The 17,182-nt window shown below is 37.9% G+C and overlaps 1 protein-coding gene across 20 annotated transcripts in view; it reads right to left on the reverse strand.

Moving 5' to 3' along the window:
- LOC105475214 (microtubule associated serine/threonine kinase family member 4) overlaps positions 1 to 17,182 on the reverse strand; it is a 577,292-nt gene that overhangs the window by 243,530 nt on the left and 316,580 nt on the right. For 13 of the 20 annotated variants that reach the window (XM_011730295.2, XM_011730297.3, XM_011730299.2 and 10 more), the window contains one exon: positions 16,360 to 16,395. The exons of the other annotated variants lie outside the window; for them this stretch is intronic. In XM_011730295.2, the coding sequence (XP_011728597.2) occupies positions 16,360 to 16,395 (36 nt within the window). The remainder of the gene's footprint in view (positions 1 to 16,359; positions 16,396 to 17,182) is intronic. 20 annotated transcript variants of the gene reach the window in all.

A 17,182-nucleotide genomic window follows, 5' to 3' on the forward strand; every position in this document is an offset into this window, starting at 1 on the left:
AAGCCTAAGATTTAGGGAGAGAGAGAAGGTCCATGAGAGAGCAACATGCACACATGTTCATATACAATTTCAGGGAATTCACAGACTCCAGAAAGCTATCCACTGATTCCAAGATAAGAATACCCAAACAAGATAGAACAAGAATAGTCTGTAAGAGGTGCATTATTTAATTAATAAGGAGAAGATGCTGGCATGCAATCAAGAGAAAAATAAGTTGGGACCAAAAATATTTTTTTTCTGCAGCAATAAAAGAACGTGGAACAATTATTAATAGGTTTTGCTGATGGAAGCTTAAACACATGTATCCGCAATTCCAAATCTCACAATCTCACTTCCAGTGAGTCAAATTATGAAAATAGCTCATCACCACTGAAATATTTACTAGAGATTTTTCCATATAAAAGGGGCATACAAGTACAATGAAGGCATATGGAGTTTATCACAACTATAAGTACTTAGTTTACTTCAGTTAAAGAGATATGAACAGAATCTATGGTGGACTAAATGTAGTAAAAAATAATAAACTTGAGATATGCAAAAGTCAGGTCTTGAAGAGCAAAAAATCTCTGGTTTCCCAATGGCTATGGGTTTCAAAATATGATTCTTATTTAGGTCAGAATTAAAGGCTATAACTATGAGGAGATTACAAATAATTATGAAAAGCTATGTTTACTAGATGCCAAAGAACCACTAACTAATATTTTGAAAGCCCCAACACAATGTTTTGTTGAGACTTATTTTCACCAAGTACCAACTTTAGATGAATAAAAGGATTTAATTGTGAAATTTCATGGTTTGTCAGAGAAAATACCAGGTTTCATTCTATCAAAGACTAATAGAAAAATCATAACAAAAACTGTGTAAATTATTTACATAGCTTAAGTAGATATCAAAGATTGCAGACATGCTCTGAGGAACAGAACTAATCATCAGCCCATGACCCACGCATAGCTAATTACCAACCCCAATATGGAGAAAACTTTTATCACCTCTTTAGTCTGTAATGCAGCTTTCAGATCAAGGTTTCATCATTTCTGGCCTTAAATAAGAATCAGCCATGCAAGGAATTTAATTCAAAGCATAAGCACAATTTCAACACGCATTTATCTCATATCGTTTTTTCTCTACTTGTCCCTTTTTATTTTCATGAGAAAACAAACTGTGTTATTTCTTGAAATATACAACCTGTGGGGTAGCCTTGAGATCTCAGTAACCTCCACTTCCAAAATCACATGTTATCCAGCTAAAATAAACTAAAGAAACTGGAGTCTTCTTTGGAAAAGCCATCTTATGAATTTACTGTTTGAGTAAGTAAACTAGAAGATAAAACAAGGCATTCATTTATAGGACTGAACCCCCCTCTCCATGCCCAATAATTCCCAATGAAAAGGCCAACCTCATATAAACTGATAAGGTTTTGGCATGTTTCTGATAATGGTGACAGACCTGATGAAGACTTTTTACCTACTCATCTCCAGAAACCTCTCAAATAATTCAAATCACAGTTTGACAAACAGATTATGCATAAAAAGCCCTCATTAAGATTTTATGTAGAGCAATTCAGAAGGGATAGTTCACTGAAGGAGGAAGTCAATGTGATGTTTCTTACCAGCTGAGCTATTGAAGATATACTCCATACCACTCCTCCTCACCCCTGAAAAAACGAAACTGGATACAAACTATAATTTCCTGAAGATAACATGGTTTCAGGGCTCCTTCCATGTACTTTTAAAGCTTTGGTGAGACCACGCCACGGGATCACCAGGTGTCAGTATTATTCTGGTTGTAATTTCAGTGGGAAACTATTATCATCCTGTATTGGGGAACTGGATGCTATTTCCTTTTTTTTTTTTTTTTTAACGCAGTGTACTAATATATACATGCCTTTCAGGCAACAACGCTGTCTTCAATATGAACTAAATATTTTTTGTGATGGAGGCCAGGTATTGCATGAATAAAGAAAACACCATTTCCAAACTTTCTGGATTGCCATGGAAAAACTAGACATCAATAAATGAAATCCAACATAATGTCTAGCTCAATCTTGTTTCATCAGCAAGTGACAACTATAATAACTTCATTAGAAATATATTAAGAAAACTGTTAGAATCAGAGTTGGCTCGGCTCCTTTCACCAACCTCATTGCAACATCTCTCCCTCCCAAAAAAAGATACAGAAAGAAGAGATTTCCACAAACCCAGTACAGAAATTCCACCCTCACAACAAAGAATTAGGTTCCCGATAAGCACCAAGAAAAGTAAACTCACAATTGGAAAAATTAATAGCTTGAGGGAAAAACAGGGTACTAGGACCTGCGATTAGAATTAAACCTTTAGAAAACCCTTGTAAATGTCTGAAACTCCATAAAAATAAGTATAAACACATTCAGTGAGAAAATATGTCATTTTATATACTCAGGTAAGTATAAATGGATAGCATGAATTGCCTTCTCAGTTCCCCAAGCAGTAGCTACTACTTAGGGTCTCATATCATTGTGACTTTAGAATGAGACACTTAGAAACTGACTGGCCTTGTTACAGATAAAATAAGTTCTCAGAAGCTATGTTTCCCCTAAGTCTGGTCCTCCATGAAAATCTTCATCTCTGAGGGTTGGTTGTAAATCCAAAGATGCAGAGAAACATGAATCATTCAAGACGGACAAAGAAGCTTTACAGGAACCTTTATTTACTCTCCACAGCTAGAAGGAGAGTGGATACCCTCCACAGGACCAAGTATACAAGCTCAGTTCTGCCACAACAATTCTATCCATCTCTGCTTCTCCTTCCTCAAAGGTCCAGCACTGTGTGATCTAAAGCAGGCACACCCATCCTTATTTCCTCTCAATCCACGATGTTCTTTCAGAGAATGGTTCAGTTGCTGCAAGACAGTGAACTCAGATAGAATGGTATAAAGGCAGCTCTCTACTTTCCTGCTTCATACATTCCTGAAAGCATGTCAAAGGGTCAAATATGTATTGTCAGGGAAGTTTTTATTCCTTGAGACATAAAACATTTCAAACTTCCTAATTCTTCCTCATATACTCATTGATATACTTCTGATCTGTCCACATCCTTTACCTTTGTTCTTCTCATTCACAATCATATACACACACCACTGGTCCAAATACAATGAATGTCTTATTGAAGCTAAAGATTAGACCTTTTTGGAAAGCCAGATAATTTCCCTGTGGTGTCAGCTCCATTTAGTTTACGGGAACTACACTTTTTACCAGATAATCAGCACATACTTCCGTTTTCTACTCACCTTTCTGAAACAACAGTAAAAAGCAATGAAGTACTCAAAACAGTGTTTTACTGCCAAAATGTTGTTGCTGCTGTAACTCAATGTGAGCTAGCAGAAAATGGTAATGGCCAACACCATCTATGGTATTAGATAAAAGTGAAATTTGATGAAATAAGGAAGTAGCTAAAGGGGGTACAGTTTCAGTCTTCTCTTCCTGCTCACATTCAAGATGCTTTAGGGAAAAGATACCATGGCACGCAGCAGACCTGTTGTTCTTAGGGTCTTGGAAAGTAATTCTCTTTTCTTCATTCCACTTGGTTGACCTTTCTTTTTGAACATACTATATCCTCTATAGGATAGTGATTGGGGTTCCTATGGAAAGCGTCTCTCTATGGGTTAGAATTAGCTGTGGCTGCAGATAACTGGAAAGTCAAATAAGTGATTAAGCAAAATAGTTTATTGCTTCATTAGGTAAAAGAATTTCAGAAGCAGAGGTGTTTTGGTAGCTACCAAGTAATCAGACTCAAGCTACTTCTACCTTGCAGTTCCATCATCCTTAGCATGTAGAGTCTACCTTCATGTTTATTTCATGGACCAATATGGCTGCTGGAGCTCTGGCCAATACGAATTCATTCCAGATAAAGGAGAAAAGGAAAAAGGTCCCCACCTTTAAAGGTCTATCCCTCTAATTTAATTCCCTCTGCTTACATCTCATCAGCCAGAATGTAGTAACATAACTGTATCTAGCTGTGGGAGAGGGAGGCTGATAGGTATATCCTTTTAGCTGAAAACATCTCATCAGCCAGAATGTAGTAACATAATGTATCTAGCTGTGGAAGAGGGAGGCTGATAGGTATATCCTTTTAGCTGAAAACATCACCAGCCTGACAAAAAGCAGAGTTTTATCATTAAGGCAAAGGGGAAGTACAGTGTGATGGTTCATTTTAGTTGTCAACTTGACTGGATTAAGAAACATCTGGAGAACTGGTAAAACATTATTTCTAAGTGTGTCTTTGCGGGTGTTTCCAGAGGAGACTGATTGACATGTGAGTCCATGAACTAAGTGAAGAAGATTTTCTCTCAATGTGGGGAGGCACTACCCAATCAGATGGTGGCCCAGATAGAACAAAAAAGACAGAGGAAAGGTGATTGTCTCCTCTCCATTTCCTAGAGGTGGGACATGTATCTTCTCCTGCCCTTGAACATCAGAGCTCCAGACTCTCCGGCCTTTGGAATCCAGGACTTACCCTAATGGCCCCCAAGGTTCTTAGGCCTTCTGCCTCAGACTGGTATTTACACCATTAGTTTCCCTACATCTGAAGCTTTCAGACTTGTATTGTGCTGAACCATGATACTGTCATTCCAGGGTTTCTAGCTTGTAGACAGCTTGTTGTGGGACTTCTCAAGCTCCATAATCATGTAAACAGATTTCCCTAATCAATCCCCTCTTATCCATTCATCCATCCCCTATTGGTTCTCTCTGGAGAACACAGCTAATACACACAGACTCTGGGTTAGCTGATGCTTCTCCCAGTCACCCAGTCAGTTTTAATTCTGGGCCTGAGCATGATCTCCTCCACCTCAGGGGAATCACCATTCACCAAGGAGACACGACTACTGAGCGGGCAATGGCCTTCTACCACGGAAGAGCACCCTTGCCCAAAGCATCCCTCTGCATCTTTCCAGAAGCACTCAACATGGAAAAAGAATTCAGGCTGGCATGACCCCAGTCCTCACCAACTCCTGTTTCCCCAGCTAATCTCCACAACATACAAAGCTGTGCTCTGAAGGTGCATCTATAAGTTTGAGAAACCAGACCACATTCTTAGAGAAACAACGTTATAAAACAGCCGGGAGGTTTCTAGGTTTACCCACAAAGGCCAATTTAACAGATAATGTAGTAGAGATGGTATTTATTTGCCATTATATTGAAAGTGGGATTGTTTGGATTTTGATAAATTAGATTTTGCCTTAATGAGCTGTGGAGAAAAGCCCGGATCGAGCGTGAAAGAAGCAATAGCAAAGAGCAACTTATCCCTCTTCCTGACTTTGCAATCTGGCAAATGCACTCTTCAACTGTCCTCTCTCCAACAAGTAATTTGTCTTATCCCTGTGTTTTTCCAAGTCCTTTCACTGTCTATCAGTGGGACTATGGACCCCATTCTGAAGAACTCAGTAAGAAAAGAGGAGACATCCCACAAACCACAACATGCTCAATTGGGCCATGTCACCTGGCAGGTGGAATCTGCCTTCTAGGATTGAGCAGTAGGGATGGGAATGGAGGGGTATTATGCATTGAATTGTGTCCCTGGAAAGTTGTTGAAGTCCTAACACCTGGTACCTTTGAATTTGACCTTATTTGGAGATAGGGTCTTTGCTGATGATCTAGGTCAGATGGGGTCATTAGGGTGGACACTAAATCAATATAACTGTGTCCTTATAAAAAAAGTGGAATTTTGACACAGGGATAGACATACAGACCAGAGAAATGTCATGTAAAGATAAAAGCAGAGATGGAGGTGATGCTTCTGCAAGCCAAAGAAAGCCAAAGATTGCCCACAAACCACCAGAAGCTAGGAGAGAGGCATGGAACAGGTTCTCCCTCATAGTCCTCAGTAGGAATCAAACCTGCAAACACTATGATCTCGGATTTCTAGCTTCTGGAATGTGAGATAATAAATTTCTATTGTTCAAGCCACGTGATTTGTGATACTTTGTCATGGCAGCCCTTGCAAACTGATACACAAGGCAGATGGAGCATCTTCGAGCACCTTTCTGGGTCCAGCACATTGCTTCCTTTCCTCTCAAGTGTCCGGCCACATCATTGCCCACTCTCTGTCTCCACCAAGTTACTTCTCAAGCCCCTTCAGCCACCGTCATTTATACACATGGGGCTCCAGCCATGCAGACTTCAGGAGTGTTTCCAGGAATATTCACTGGTTGAGAGTAAGCGGCAGGTACAGGGCCCCTCCATCCTGACAGGGATCATATACTACTATGAGCAAGAAAATGAGAAGTCAGATGCTGCTAAATTGGGTACCTAAATTTCAAAGCCTGCACATGTGATACTAACACCTGGATATGTAGCTGTCAAAGGCTTATGCAGAAATAGAAACCAACCGAGTGAAAGAACAGTACAAGTAAATAATTCCACATCTGGAGGTATTACAACTGCCCACTTCTGACGATTCTACAAGGCCAAATATCTCAGTGTATTCTATGGGTCACTGTCTATTAAATGTAATTCTCTGCTTCCATAACATCTCTCTTTCTTTCCTTCTCCTGGCCATCTTGCCACAGGATCTGTCTGGAAGACATAGGAAATAGAAGAGGCTATAAGAGCTGGAGAAGAAACCCAAACCCTTTAATGATAAAAGAGAACAGGAGGAAATCTCACTTCCATGCATATCCATTCTCCAGATTTTATTTTTTTTAATTAAAAAACATAGGAAGGGAATCACATAATGAATACTTACCTACATATTAACTACCCAACTTGATAAATCATACATAAACACAGTTGAAGGCTCTGGAACTCTCTCTCATCTCAGTTCCCCTCTCTCCCCTCAGATGTAATCACTGATGTAAATTTGGTGATTATTCTCTAGCATGTCTTTATACTTTTAGTACAAAGAAAACCCACCCAAAATGATGGTGCTCCTTGGCCACAGTCCTACCACAGTCCTACTACTTTCATTTGTTTTAACTCTTTCCTTTTTTCCCTTCATATAGCAAAAAAAAAACCCAAAATAAAAAAACAACAAAAAATCTATCAATGTATTCAAGCCATAGGAACAATGCTATACACACACACACACACACACACACACACACACACACACACACATATATATATATATATATATATATATATATATATATATATAGAGAGAGAGAGAGAGAGAGAGAGAGAGAGAGAGAGAGAGATGGTGTCTTGCTCTGTCCAGTGGCGCATTCTCAGCTAACTGCAGCCTCTGCCTCCCAGGTTCAAGCAATTCTCCTGGCTCAGGCTCCCACGTAGCTGAGACTACCTACAGGTGCACGCCACCATGCCGGCTAATTTTTGTATTTTTAGTAGAGATGGTGTTTCACTATATTTGAACTCCTGACCTCAGGTGATTGACCCATCTCGGCTTCCCAAAGTGCTGGGATTACAGGCATGAGCCACCGCGCCCAGCCGGAACATAATTTAATTTTATTCTTATCAGCTGATATCTATTTTTCACCTGTATTATCTCACCATCACCACCACCAATAAGGCTGTGATATAAGGAATTCAAGCCAGACTAATGGGAAATAATTTGCATAGTTATCTATTTCTGGAACTCCTTAATTCATACCAGTAAATGGGAGCCTACATCACCTATGCCAAAATCTCTCCTTGACAAAAATCCCAAATGGATGAGAATTAAATTGCATTCCTTTATATAGAACACTGGTAAAACATTAATCAGTAGTGAATCCATCACTCATCTGTTCTCATAAAAGACTTAAATCCAAAAAAAAAAAAATGTACTAGGCTGGAAGCTCATTAAATGGAGGACTCAACAGTCACCATTATATTTGGAGCATAGCATGTTCTTATTAAAAGTTGGAGCAATTTAATGTGGGAATTCAATAATTACTTGACCAATTAAAGGGTTAGTCAATGAGAGTGCTAGGCAGTAAGGGAGACACACGATTTAAAAATCACACAAAACAATATTCTACAAATATTTATGGAACACCTGTTACATGCTAGGCACAGTGCAGGGAACAAAACTCCTTACCCCAGGGAGCCTCCCCTCCAGCAGGACAGTATATACAAAGTTACATTAATGATATATCCTGAGGAACTCTGGGAAATCCTCCATGATCAATAAATCACTCTATAAATCATAACTTGGCTAAGAATGGCTACAGTGCTGGTTTCTGGGGAAATCTTATAAAGCCCCAAGTGTTAAGGCAAAACAAAGAAAATCTGTTATATTCCCTAAATGAATATAGCATCTCTGTTGACTACTGGAACTTATTAAATGTGTTGCTTAGAGTGATTTCCTGCACATAAAATGTAAAAGTTTTCTTGAACCTAAACAAATATCACCAACAGCTGAAGGAAAAATGTTACCTTTTGGAATTTCATAAAATGAATTATTGAAACTGCCTCAGTACCCTAAACAACTATACATGACCACTAAAAACTGTCTAACACTTTGCTCTCCCGGCTGTTTCTGTTTAAAGATGCAGCAAATTTTGTGGGCAAGCAGAGCACTCAACTAATACACAACGGGTCAGTTACAGAAAGCACTTCCCAGCTAGAAAGAAAACAAATGCCAAGAATCAATAATTATCAAATAAGAAGTTAGAAAAATAGTCTAAAAGCACATAGAAAAACATTTGTGCCGACTATCCTACATGGTCAGATTATGGGTAAAAACTATCTTATTCTTCACATTTCTGTATTTTTCTACAATATAAATACTCAGAAAAAATGATCCATGCTTTATGATCTAAGAATTTTCACAGTAAAATAAAATGTTATCCTGTTTCTTAAATGCTGAGACTGTAACGCTGAAAGTACTTAAAGAAAAATTATTTAATGCATCAAAAGATGGAAGTAAAACTCAGTTCTCTGCTTTGTAAACTATCTTTTCCCTAAGTGATAAAATATGGGGTAATTTTAAATGCATTTTTTCTTCTCTGTATTTTCTAGTTTTTCTAAAATGACCACCTACATGATCAATTGAAATATTTATTTTCTACAAAGACCAACTAGTCCTATTAAAATATTATAAATTCTATATTTTTACTCAAAAGATAGACCACAATAATAGGGATACACGTATCAGTTTATTCTCCAAAATAATTCTTGGGCATGCCTCCGGGTTAGAATTACTTCCATCTTCAAAAGGATCCATAGAAGTTCAAAAAGGTCAAAATGTACAAACTCTTCTGAAATTGGCTATTTCAACTGAATAGACAGGTGCCAGGCCCTCTGTCTTTCCTACTTTGTAAGCAGATCAGTACCAAATCTGATGAGTCAGGGAGATGAGATGGCAGCAAGGAGAAAATGGAACAGCAACGTGGCGTGGTTTTTAAAATCCTATCGTATGTCATCTATTGAAGGATTAAAGGGTTTCCTGATGATAGAAAAGCACCTAAACCAGGGGCCACCTAACTCTTTTATGACAGGTTTTTAAAACGCATCTTAAGATGAGCTTTTTGCTCCTTCGGTCCTGAACGCCATTTCCCAATAATTGAATGACAGCTTATGAAGCCAGAGAACAATTTGCCACATCTCTGAATCCCTTTATGTACAAGGCCAAGTTTCACCAACCCCCTTCTCCCCAAATAACTTGAAATATATGACTGTGTTGTGAGGTTAAGGTCAGCAGGCAGGGTTACAAACAAAGGCAGGATGATTTCTAGAGCAGCAACCAACAGGCAAGATCTTTGCAACCTCAAGAGTCATTTAGACTATACTGAGAAGAAGCATGAGTTTGGCTACCCTTAGGTGTGAGACAATGGAATCTGGGGGTTACAGGAGGATGCAGATTTATGATCACAAAAAGCCAGGAAAAAGAGAACATGATAGCCACAACCTCAGAAAGTTCTACCTACAGAAAGCACTTCCCTCACCAGTCAGTTGCATTATTTTGTTTTGTGGCAATTCTCTCAATGGCCGGCTAGACGTACTTTTTCAGCCTTCATGTTGAAGGCTCCTGTGACCAACACCTGTCTGGATTGTCTTCGGCTGACCCTTGAAGACGGGAGAGTGAGATTCCCCAATATTAACATATCCCCAGAGGACAATGCTTTCTGTCAGACTCACATTGGGTATGAAAGCCTTTCACTACCCAGCATTTCTTTTAATCAGTTATACTGCTTTTGCGCCCATTTTACAAAGCCATCTGGCTTTGCAGACATTAATACAAGGACTATGAAAAACCCCACTTTTTATTGTGGCCCCACAATGGGGAGCAATCCACTTCAAAGTCTGTTGAGCTCACAGGATTCTGGCGCTGAAATAGATCGCTCAGATTTTTCATTGTTCAGGCTTCCAAGGAGCCTGGCCATCTAGGAGATAAAAGAATTCTTCTGAAAGCACCATGTAAAAGAAAATATTTGTTCAGTCACAGTGCCCCCAACAAATGTGATCTTCTGCTCCACGGCTGGACGTCTGAGAAGATGAAAATGAAGGGGCCTTAACAGATACGGTGGAGACCTGGTCAGATAAATTGGAGGTTGGGGAACATGTGCCGCCCTAAATTGGAGAATGCTGAGGTGCTCTTCTTCCTGTGAATATCCTACTCATTCTTACAAAATGTTCCACACCTCAGGATGGCATTAAGAAGAAATCCTTTGACGTTTTTTTCACTACTGAATTCAACTGCAATTATATTTAAAATATCTTTATTTTCTATTACTTTGATGGCTTCACTTTTGAAGTTTTCTATTCATACATCTCAATAGTCCTATCCCTTTAGAAGCAATAGTAAGCTGGCCTTTAACAAAGGCAATACTAGAAGAGACAGTATATATTTTTTGCAAGCAGTTATTTCATTCATTAGAATTTGTGACATTTTTAGCAGAAATGACAGCAGAAAACGGAGAAAAGGATGACATTTAAACATTTAGATGTATACAAGTATTGGAGGATTCATAACTAGGGACCAAATTCAATGTGTCGCTTTAAAAGATAGTCCTTTGACATGACCTAACCTGGAAGTTACATGCAGCTGGTAGTACATGTCACCAGCTCACAATAGGTTCCCAAAGGAAAGAGGCTGCTATTTCTCTTTAAGGCACAGAGAATAAGGGTCACTGACTGCTGACCCATTGGCTTCATCTCAATAAATGGAGCAGTCTCAACTCATCTCTTAATAGCAAGAAGACATGATAGCAGGGAAGACGAGCACTCAGGTCACAATTACAGCTAATTTACAATTTCCACAGCGAGCCCAGAAACAGAGTGGGTCCGTACTCCAAAAGAACTGCATCCTCTCTTGGGATGCTACACTTTCCCACTGACAGAGCCGTTTAAAATTTCAGCAATATGGGAGTTCCGCACAGGCACTGAATCTGCTGTGTCAGTAGTTTGCTACCTCTTGCGTGTAGGAGGCTTAACATACTCTACCAGTGGACTAAGGCAAAATAAAGATGAAAGACTGGTGGCATTTCATTCTAAGACAATTTAAGATGGTACCAAATACTTGAAGGTAGTATTGAATAAAGGCAACATTTTCACGAGAAGATATTATTATTTAATTAGAATGTTACATGAAGTTACATTTTATCTTGGCCATTTGTACACAAACTTTACAAGTCTTAAATTGATAATTAATGTATGCAAAACATTAATCTTGATTCGTTGTTTTCTTTTGAGATGGGGTCTCACTCTGTCACTCAGGCTGAAGTGCAGTGGAATGATCTAGGATCACTGCAACCTTTGCCTCCCAGACTCAAGCCATCCTCCCACCTCAGCCTCCTGAGTAGCTGGGATTACAGGCGTGCACCACCATCCCAGCTAATTTTTTGTATTTTTTAGTAGAGATGAGGTTTCACCATGTTGGCCAGGCTGGTCTTGAATTCCTGAGCTCAAGTGATTTGCCCAACTCAGCCTTCCAAAGTGCTGGGATTTCAGGTGTGAGCCACCGTTCCCGGCCGCACTTTTAATTTTTAGTTGTACTATTTTTTCATCTTTTACAATGTCACAGAAGGGTTTTATTTCAGTTTGATATAAATTAAGAATGCCTCTGACGAAGGTGGGCTGCAGTTTACCTCACCTCATTAGGTCCAGGAGTGATTTCCCTGGCCTTTACGGAGTGCTGCTTTGAACATGAGACCTGAAAATTTTTGGAGGTATATTATTGTTTTCTAGTCAGCACAGAATACTCATTTGCTTAGTATCCTTATGTCAGACTTAGGGGCTCTAACCTAACCTTAGTTGATTCATTTAAATCAACATACATGATATTTTTTTAACCCAATGCTGCAGTTTTAGGGCAACCCCCCTGCCACCCCACCTTATTCTTTAAGTCATGTGAACATTATTTTATTATTCTAGTGCATCCCAGCTTATCACTTTGTACCCTCTAATCATAAGTAGCTTTTTGGGCATCTTGGTCCACTGCAGCTGCTGTGATTTTTCTGGCTTTGGTAATAATAAACTCCACAGTCACAGCACTGTCTGCGCACTCCAATCCTCACTCCAACCCCCAGGCTTTCTGGTTGTTTATGTTCACTTGTTTCACAAAAACAGAAAAGTTCTCTATTCTAATGTAAATAACTCTATCTTCCAGAGTCATTAGAAATTAAGCAGCCCTGGAACAAATTCAAGGGTTAAATATAAGTATTATAAAAGAAAGATTTTCACGCCTGTAATCCCAGCACTTTGGGAGGCTGAGGCGGGTGGATCACCTCAGGTAGGGAGTTCGAGGCCAGCCTGACCAATACAGAGAAACCCCGTCTCCACTAAAAACACAAAAACTAGCCGGGTGTGGCGGTGCACGCCTGTAATCCCAGCTACTCGGGAGGCTGAGGCAGGAGAATTGCTTGAACTCGGAAGGCGGAGGTTGCGGTGAGCCAAGATCACGCCATTGCACTCCAGCCTGGGCAACAAGAGCGAAACTCCATCTCAAAAAAATAAAAAAAAAAAGAAAAGAAAAGAAAAGAAAAGAAACATTCAATGTTTCAATGTAGGTATTATAAGAGAAACACATTTATAACACTTAAATGCAGGTATTATAAAAGAAACAGGTGTTAATCTTATGATACTTGTTATATAGTGATTTTTACTGTTTTTAAATCTGGTTCTACTTTTATTTTAAAACAATTTTACTTTAAAATTAACAATGTGGAATTTACACAGATACACAGAGTTATATTTAAAATATACTCTTTTTTTATATTTATCAACTGTCAATTTTGATAATGATTAAAATGAGTGTGGGAAACACAATTTGAGTTGCTCAAAATGCAGCTTATTTGAAAACACTGGAAGCACAATATGACTTTTATTTAGCAATGGTTTGTATCATTTGTCACCTCTGAATATATCATGATTGACTCTTGGCTTTTGAGAGGTTCAACTTGTTAAAATGGCTTATAATTACCATTTCCTCTTTGCTACTTAAATTTTCACTACTGGCCAGCAGAAGTTACCTCAATTTGGTTCATCTGCTGAACCGCCACACATCCTTGAAAGCACCCTTGTTAGAGAGAGAGAGAGAGAGAGAAACAGAGAGAGAGACAGAGAGAGTGAGAAACAGAGAGAGAGAAAGAGAGAGAGAGAGAGAGAGAGAGAGAGAGAGAGAGAGAGAAAGAGTTCCAAAAAAAGAAAATGTTCCAACAAAATTCTGCCTATTTCAACCATGACATCCGGTTATGTTCCAAAAACAGTCCTGAAGACCTTTAGTGGAGAATAATATCAGAGACCAAAATCAGGGTAAATAAAGTGACTATTAGTTTTTTATATGACTACTAGAGAAGGTAACTGTTATCACCTTTTTTTTTTTTCTGTGATGGAGTCTTGCTCTGTTGCCCAGGCTGGAGTGCAGGGGCTTGATCTCGGTGCACTGCAACCTCCGCTTCCTGGGTTCAAGCAATTCTCCTGCCTCAGCCTCCCAAGTAGCTGAGATTACAGGCATGTGCCACCATGCCTAGCTAGTTTTTTGTATTTTTAGTAGAGACAGGGTTCAACACGTTGGGCAGGCTGGTCACGAATTCCCGACCTTAAGTGATCTGCCCACCTTGGCCTCCCAAAGTTCTGGGATTACAGGTGTGAGCCACCATGCCCAGCCTGTTTATTACCTTCTTTTGAATGAGATGGAAAAATTGTTTTGATTTAGTAAAGATGATAAATTCATATGGAAGATTTCAGTTTAACTCTATGTTGACTGTCCTTTTTTGGCCTTAATGCAAATAACTTAATTTCCCCTTCTTTTCTAATTATCATCTTTAATATTCATATACATGCAAGAAAGTGCTACATCAATCTATTTCTGTGAATTATACTACTATTAAAATTAGAAGGAATCTCCATTTTTTTTTTCTTTTTGAGACAGCGTCTTGCTCTGTCGCCCAGGCTGGAGTGCAGTGACATGATCTCGGCTCACTGCAACCTCCACCTCCCAGATTTAAGCAACTCTCCCATCTCAGCCTCCCAAGTAGCTGGGATTACAGGCACGTGTCACCATGCCTGGCTAATTTTTATGTTTTTAATAGAGACGGGGTTTCACCATGTTGCCCAGGCTGATCATGAACAAAATCTCAATTTTTAAAACAATTTTATTTTATCTAAGTATGTAATTAATATATACCACTCGTTATATATATATACCATTCATTAATAGATACCAATCATTTCACCATTTTATTTTTGGCTACAGAATAAACTAATAATTTTTTCTACTTCATCAAGTAAACATAGGTAGAACCTACATGGGGATGTCCTTCTACTTCCATAAGTAAAATAGAGACCTCACATTTGTTTGTCTTCATTTGTAAGCTAAAATTACCATTATTTTTAATCCCAGTTTTAGTATTTAGCTCCAATATTTCAGATGCCTTTAGAAAAACACAAGGTATTTATTACTTTAGTATTATACCAGCTAATGAATTCCAAAAAGAAATTAAGAATGTCAGTAAAAACAATTAAGTTAATATTATATTAATACAGTGTAAATTTAAAAGAATGGTCAAAAGCTATCAAATACTAGGAAACTTCGTCCATAGTTTCAAGTGTGAAAATTTCTGAAGTCCATGTAATATTCAACATTAAGCTTAAAAAGCATTAAATCACAAAAGATTCCAAAGTACATGGTTTATTGTACACTTCAGTTATAGTTCTTTGTTCACATCATATTTGCAAATCTCTCAACCAGTCCAGATATGGGTATACTTCATAATTTGGTACATAAACAGACATACAAAACTAGAAACTTACATTCATTGAAAACTCGAACCCCTTAAGCTTTAATGCAATAATTTAATTATTGGATAATTAAAAAGTTATGGCTGTATCCCAATATTTGCATCTTGGCATAACTGTGCAATCATCACAGAGATAAAGTAAATCACATTTAAAGAATTAAAACTGACAGAAGTAATCTTTAGTTTCTCAGTAAATATTCTTCTAATCAGTGGCATCAGGTAAAGAGATCCCCACACTGAGAAATATTAAATATTTGGTTCTATTTATTGAGTAGTGTTGTATTACCTTTCATTTTAAAAGCATTTAGGATAAAATTCCTTCAATTTAAAATTTTTAGTTGAACCAGAACAATGTGGAAAAATAACTGACTAAAAAAAGTCATGAAAGTATGAAAGGAGAGTGAAGGAGAACTTACCAGAAATTATAAGTCACTAGAAAAGCCAGTGTATTCAAAACAGAATGGTGTTGGCACAGAAACAGACAGATAGGAGCAGAATAGAGAGTCCAGAAACAGTTCCAAATATATATGGCATCTTTATATGTGACAAGGACAACAATTCAATCCCATGAAAAATAAAGTTTCTTGTGTTAACTAGGACTTAAGTAACTGGTCATCCATCTAGGGAAAAAAAAAGAAAGAGAATCCTACCTCACCTCGTGTACAAAATTTTAAGTTGAAGATTGAATGTTTTTTAAAATGGTGAGAAAATTTAAGAGAATATCTGCATGACCTTGGGATGGACAATACCACTCTGAGCAAAACAAATAATTCAGAAGCAATAAAGAAAAAGACATATTTGATTAAACAATAATTAACAATTTCATTTGGCAAAAGACATCATAAACAGATAAAAACTGCAAAGACATTTGCATGCATACAACAACAGATTAATACTTTCATGTAAGAGTTTGTAGAAACTGAAAAACACTACTAAATGGAAAAATGGGCAGTGAAAATGAGCATGAAATGAAGAAAAGAGAAATGTAAATGAACAGTAAACATATGAAAATATACTCAACATCAGTGATAGTGAAGGAAATGCAATTTAAAGTAATGACCAGGCGTAATAAGGTTGGAAAGAATTAAGGGCAGTGACATCCAGTGCTGGTGAGAATGTAGGAAATGGGCATTCTTATGTGTGAAGGTGATTTGCTATTCTTTTGGGTAAAGTGATAGCTATTAAAATTAGAAATACACCTACCGTTTGACCAAGCAATTCCACTTCTGGGAATCTATCCTATAGGAAAAAAAGGACCAGTACGTAAGGATATAGGTACAAAAATGTTTATTGCAGCATTGTTTGTTGTGGGGAGGGGAGAAAGGGAGTACTGAAAACAACAAGAATGTCAGTTAATAGGAAAATGGTTAAATAAAATGTGGCATATCTATAATGTAGAACATAATATAATTATTAAAATAAATCTGATAAATTTGTGTCTACTGACTTGGCAGACTGATAAGGTGACAAAAGAAAATCAAGGAGTGAGTGTTTAACATTCTTGTTTAAGACACGTAGTAGCAACAACTGCAACGAATCAATGTATGCAAATGTACCTGCACCTGTATGCACATGAAGTGAAGAATGGAAGAATACACACCAGTCTAACAATGACTACCTAAGGTTGTGGATAAATACAGGGATTGGAAGGGATAGGGATTATTTACTTTCTCTTTGTATATCTTTGTGCTGTTTCACTAGTTACCATGATCACAATAGTAATTTCATAATTTTCAAAACTATGTTATTAACTTTTATAAATGGTAGTACAGTAGTATTTCTATACATTCATCTTTAGTAAAACAGTAGTAAATGAACAAACATTTTTTGCCTATGCGAGTCTCACCAATTGTGTTCAGTTGGGGCTACTTGCTTAATATCCATTCTATCTCTCTCTCTCCCCTCTGTGTATCAGCCATGTAGTTTGGGTGGAACTGACTACACTCCATTTCCAAGGACTCCTGAACGCGCTAAGCTACTGTTCTACACCAGAAATACAATTCAGAGCCACTTATACAATTTAAAA

Source organism: Macaca nemestrina, chromosome 6 (genome assembly GCF_043159975.1).
Source record: "Macaca nemestrina isolate mMacNem1 chromosome 6, mMacNem.hap1, whole genome shotgun sequence".
NCBI classification, from domain to species: Eukaryota; Metazoa; Chordata; class Mammalia; order Primates; family Cercopithecidae; genus Macaca; species Macaca nemestrina.